The sequence below is a fragment of the Tupaia chinensis genome, unplaced genomic scaffold, assembly GCF_000334495.1.
Source record: "Tupaia chinensis unplaced genomic scaffold, TupChi_1.0 Scaffold000007_1, whole genome shotgun sequence".
In the NCBI taxonomy this organism is placed as follows: Eukaryota; Metazoa; Chordata; class Mammalia; order Scandentia; family Tupaiidae; genus Tupaia; species Tupaia belangeri.
In genome coordinates, this window is record NW_006159436.1 from 421,240 (window position 1) to 425,630 (window position 4,391).

At 42.2% G+C, this 4,391-nt stretch overlaps 1 protein-coding gene across 1 annotated transcript in view; it reads right to left on the bottom strand.

The window, feature by feature from the left end:
- Nucleotides 1-2,531: 2,531 nt before the first annotated feature.
- The window catches only part of PRXL2C (peroxiredoxin like 2C), a 36,663-nt gene continuing 34,803 nt past the window's right edge, over nucleotides 2,532-4,391 (bottom strand). Inside the window, exon 7 of the mRNA XM_014592117.2 lies at nucleotides 2,532-2,594. Coding sequence (XP_014447603.1) covers nucleotides 2,590-2,594 — 5 coding nt within the window. The 3' untranslated portion in view covers nucleotides 2,532-2,589. The remainder of the gene's footprint in view (nucleotides 2,595-4,391) is intronic.

The window sequence follows — 4,391 nt, forward strand, 5'->3', positions numbered from 1 at the left end:
GGGGGGGGAAGGCATAGAAATCTACCATGGATACCAGAGACAGTGTGGGAGGAGGGTGAAAGATGGCAGAAGGTAAGAGATAGGGAATCAAGGATAGGAAAAAAGGCAAAATATACAGGAAACAAGAAATGGAAAATTATTTGTTGAGGACAACATGTATGTTGATGTGCTTGATTGAGCCAATATATAGTGTATTCTGGATGGAAAATCTCATTTTGTATGCTGTAATGATGTGCAGTGAATGAACGTAAATAAATAAATTTAGATTAAAAAAAAAGAGAGGTACTCTTTATTTTACCTATTTTTTAAAAAGAGATTTTTGCTATAGGGCACATGTGGTCACTAGAGAGACAGAGACAGAAAGCAAAAAATCATCCCCCAGAGAGATGACTACCCACAATCCTTCTCTTCCATTCTCTTGGGATCCTGGGCTCGCACACACATGTGCTCAGCATGAGTTTTTAAAGTCAACATAACCATTACACTATCTGTTGGTCCCGAGAGAGGTACTCGTGTTCTTTTTTTTTCCACAATAAGAATTATTTTATTTAACTTTATTTATTTTAACTTGACCAGAGAGGGACAGAGTGAGAGAAGGAAAGTGAGAAAGTAAGCTATCAGGTCCGGGACTCAAACTGCATTCGGCCATGTGGGAGTCCAGTGCCCTTAACCACCATGCTACTGCTGGCCCTGAGAGGTACTCTTGACCAGGTCAGACCATGCCACGATCCTTCCCCCAGCCTCTCAGTCAGCTAGGATCTTGGTGGTAAGCACAGGCTGACCTGGGATCTGAACCTGGTCCTCTCACAGGGCCCCAGGATCACCTAGCAGTGCCCTACCACCTGCACCACTGTGGCTAAGCCTCAATTGGTAAATTTTAGCTACTATAATCTGTATTTTGACAGCTTGTTTAGACGTAATTATAAATTATGTGTGCACCACGACATATTCCAAGTGCCATTTCTGTTCCATAGGTTTCTCAAATTACAATGAATACATATTTTCATGAAGATATGTATTCATCCAAACTTGTACTTGTCAAATCTATATATCAACTTATACCTCAAAACCAAATAATTTGCCTTCCACATTGAATCCTCTTCTTGTCTTTTAAAAAAATATGTATTACTTCATTTTATTTATTATGTTTTTAATTTTCTATAGGGCACGTGCACTCACGAGAGAGAAAGAGAAAAAGAGAAAGAGAAAGCAAGCTGCCAGGTTTGGGACTCAAACTGTCGTCAGCCACGTGGGAGTCTAGCACCTTAACCACCACAGCACCTGCTGGACCCTAAAAATATTTATTTATTTATTCCATTTGTTATTATCCAGTGCCTTTAACCGCCACGCCACTTGCTGGCCCCGTTATCTTTTTAAAAAATTTTGCGAGTCCATGTGTTCAATGCTGAAAGGGGGAGCAAGAAAGCACCTCCCATGGTCACACTGCAAAGCCTTCTCCTCCATCTCTCTCTCCTTTCAGGGTTTTGGGCATGCACACACACAGACACACATATACATGTATGCATGTAGCTTGCTGTAGAGTATGTGCGCTCCTGGCATGATTCTTTTTTTTCCTTCAAAACGCTGGGTCTAGGACTCAAACCTCAGTGGGCCATGTGGAATCCCGCCAACTTAACCTCCTCCTTGCCACCTGCTGACCCATGCTTTTTTTTTTTTTTTTTTAATTGCCAGAGGGTGTGTCGCTCACCAGAGATAGAGATAAAGAGCAAAAGAGAGAGAAGGAGGGAAAAAGCACTCCCCAGGAGGGTGTTTTCCTGGCACAATCCCTTCTCGTCCATTTCTCCATCCTGTTAGGATTTTAGGCACACAGCACATGTGTCTGGAACTCAAACTCCAGTCCGCCATGTGGGATTCAGCTCACCCAACCATTAGGCTGTTGGGTCAGTGCCCAAGTGAGCAGCATTTCAACTGAGCAGCATTCACCAAATCAAATGTTTCACTCTTGAGAAAATGAACTTCCAAAGGCTTTGCTTTCACTTTGCAAACTGGATGAAAAAAAGGAAACTTGGAGCTCCCTTTTTTAAGAATAAACTTATCTGAACTGCTATTTGAAAACATCTGTTAATTTCGATGTAGCACTGGCACCCTGTAACTGTTTTCAGTTTTCTGCTGTTAGAGCCAGTACATGAACAGATTCAACTTTTTAGTATGTGCCTAAGGAAACTTGGAATTAAAACTGAATATAAAGACTTCTTTGATCTGAGGCTGGCAGGTGGTGTGGTGGTTAAGGGCGCTGGACTCCCACATAGCTGAACACGGTTCGAATCCTAGATCTGATGGCTTGCTTTCTCACTTTCTCTTTCTCTCTCTCTCATTCCGTCCCTCTCTAGTCAAATGAAAATAAATAAAGGAAATTAAATAAAATAATTCTTTAAGAAAAAAAATTGTTTTGATCTAAATAGAAAATCCTTCTTCCCAGGATGATGCGCACATGATTTTCTGTGATCCTCTTCTGAAAATCACTATTAACTTTGAAGTAGGTGATGTTGCTTCTTTAGGAAGTTTGTCTTCCAATTCTGGTCGGTTTTAGCAGTTTGGGTCCCTTGACAGGTGGTCACTAGTTCATCATCAATCTTGAGAAACAAAAATATTTGATTTTTAAATTAAACATGGACTTCCTTTTTTTTGAGGTTCTTGTATCCAAGAATTCATTACAGAAGCCTTACAATAGATTGTCTCACTGGGTTCCTTGGCCTATAGATGAATTTGACTGTGATTTTTTTGTTTCTTTCATAAGAGACAGGGGCCAGCAGGTAGTGTGGAGGTTAAGGCAGCTGGATTCCACCTAGCTGACTTCGTGGTTCAAGTCTTGGATCTGGCGGTGTGAAAATCACATTGGACGCATGTGCATGGAGTGCCCAACATCCTGAGAGGAAAGTGGATTGTGGTACGGCTCCCCCCGGGATGTATTTTCTCAATTTCCTCCTCCCTCTGTCTCTCTCTGGCAAGTGCACATGGCTTATAGCAAGCTTTAAAAAAGCAAGAGAGAGTGGGGCACAACCCAGTAGTTTTCAGGCCACAACCCACCATCTCAGACAGCCTGCATCGTGGGCATGCGTGCGTCAGGTGTGCATAGAGACCCAGGGCCCACCCATGTGAGTTCAGCATTGCAGAGCATTACGATACCACTGTGTCACTGCCTACCCTGACTGTATTCTTGGTTAAAGCCCTTAAAATTCTTGGATCTCGGGGGCCAGCAAATGGTGTGGTGGATAAGAGCACTGGACTCCCACATGGCCGACTGGTTCAAGTCCCAGGCCTGGAGTAAAACAAACAAATGAATGAATGAATAAAATAAAGTTAAATAAAATAATTCTAAAAACAAAAACAAACAAACAAACAAAAACCTCCCAGGGTACCAGCAGTTGGCCTAATGGCTACATCGTTGGATTTCCATGTAGTCCACTGTGGTTCAAGTCCCGGATCTGGTGGCTTAAGCTCATGCCGGGTGCGTGTGCATGTGTGCCCAAGATCCCGAGAAGAGAATGGAGGAGAAGGGATTGTGGCATGGCCATCCCTCCTGGGGGTGATTTCTTCCTTACTGTTTGTCTCTCTCTGTCACATGCCCTATAGCAAAAACTTCTCCATAAAATAAATAAATAAATAAATTCCTTATCTCAGGCGTAGCCCTTAGGTCCTACTTTATCCAAGCATCTTAGTTTTAACTCTGGGGACCAGCAGGTGACAATAATGGTTACGTTGCTGGACTCCCATGTAGTTGACCATGCTTCGAATCCCAGATCCGGTGGCTTAAAACTCATGCTGGGTACATGTGAGTGTGTGTGCCCAAAATCCCAAGAGGAGAATAGAGAAGGGATTGCAGAGCGGCCAAAATCCGTGGGTGTGTGCGTGTGTGTGTGATTTCTCGCTTTCTGTCTCTCCCTGTATTGCCCACAAGCACATGTGCCCTATAACAAAAATCTCTCTCTAAAAAAAGTTTTAACTATCTACTGAACTAGGCCTTTGAGTTGGCCAAGGAACAGCCTTTTTAACTTCTGGAATCAATTCCTGCTCCTCAGGCCAATATATGGTTTCAAATCAAGGTCATCACTTTGATTTTTGCTTATTTGGACCCTGGTGGAATTTCCTCACTTTCTTGTAAGCTCAGCTTGAAAAAAAAGATAATAAATATTACTTCACAGCTTATGTAAAGGCTTGGCATAATGCCTGGCAAATAATTAGTACCTTACAAATGTTAGAAAGTATTACTCTTTAATTCAATATGAAAGAACTTCAAAATGTTAGTGGAAAAATGAGTTTACTTTGGTGTAAAAAAATTTGAAATAGGTGTTGGCAGGTGGTGTGGTGCTTAGAGACACTGGACTCCCATATGGCTGACTGCGGTTCAAGTACCGAACCTGGAAGTTTGC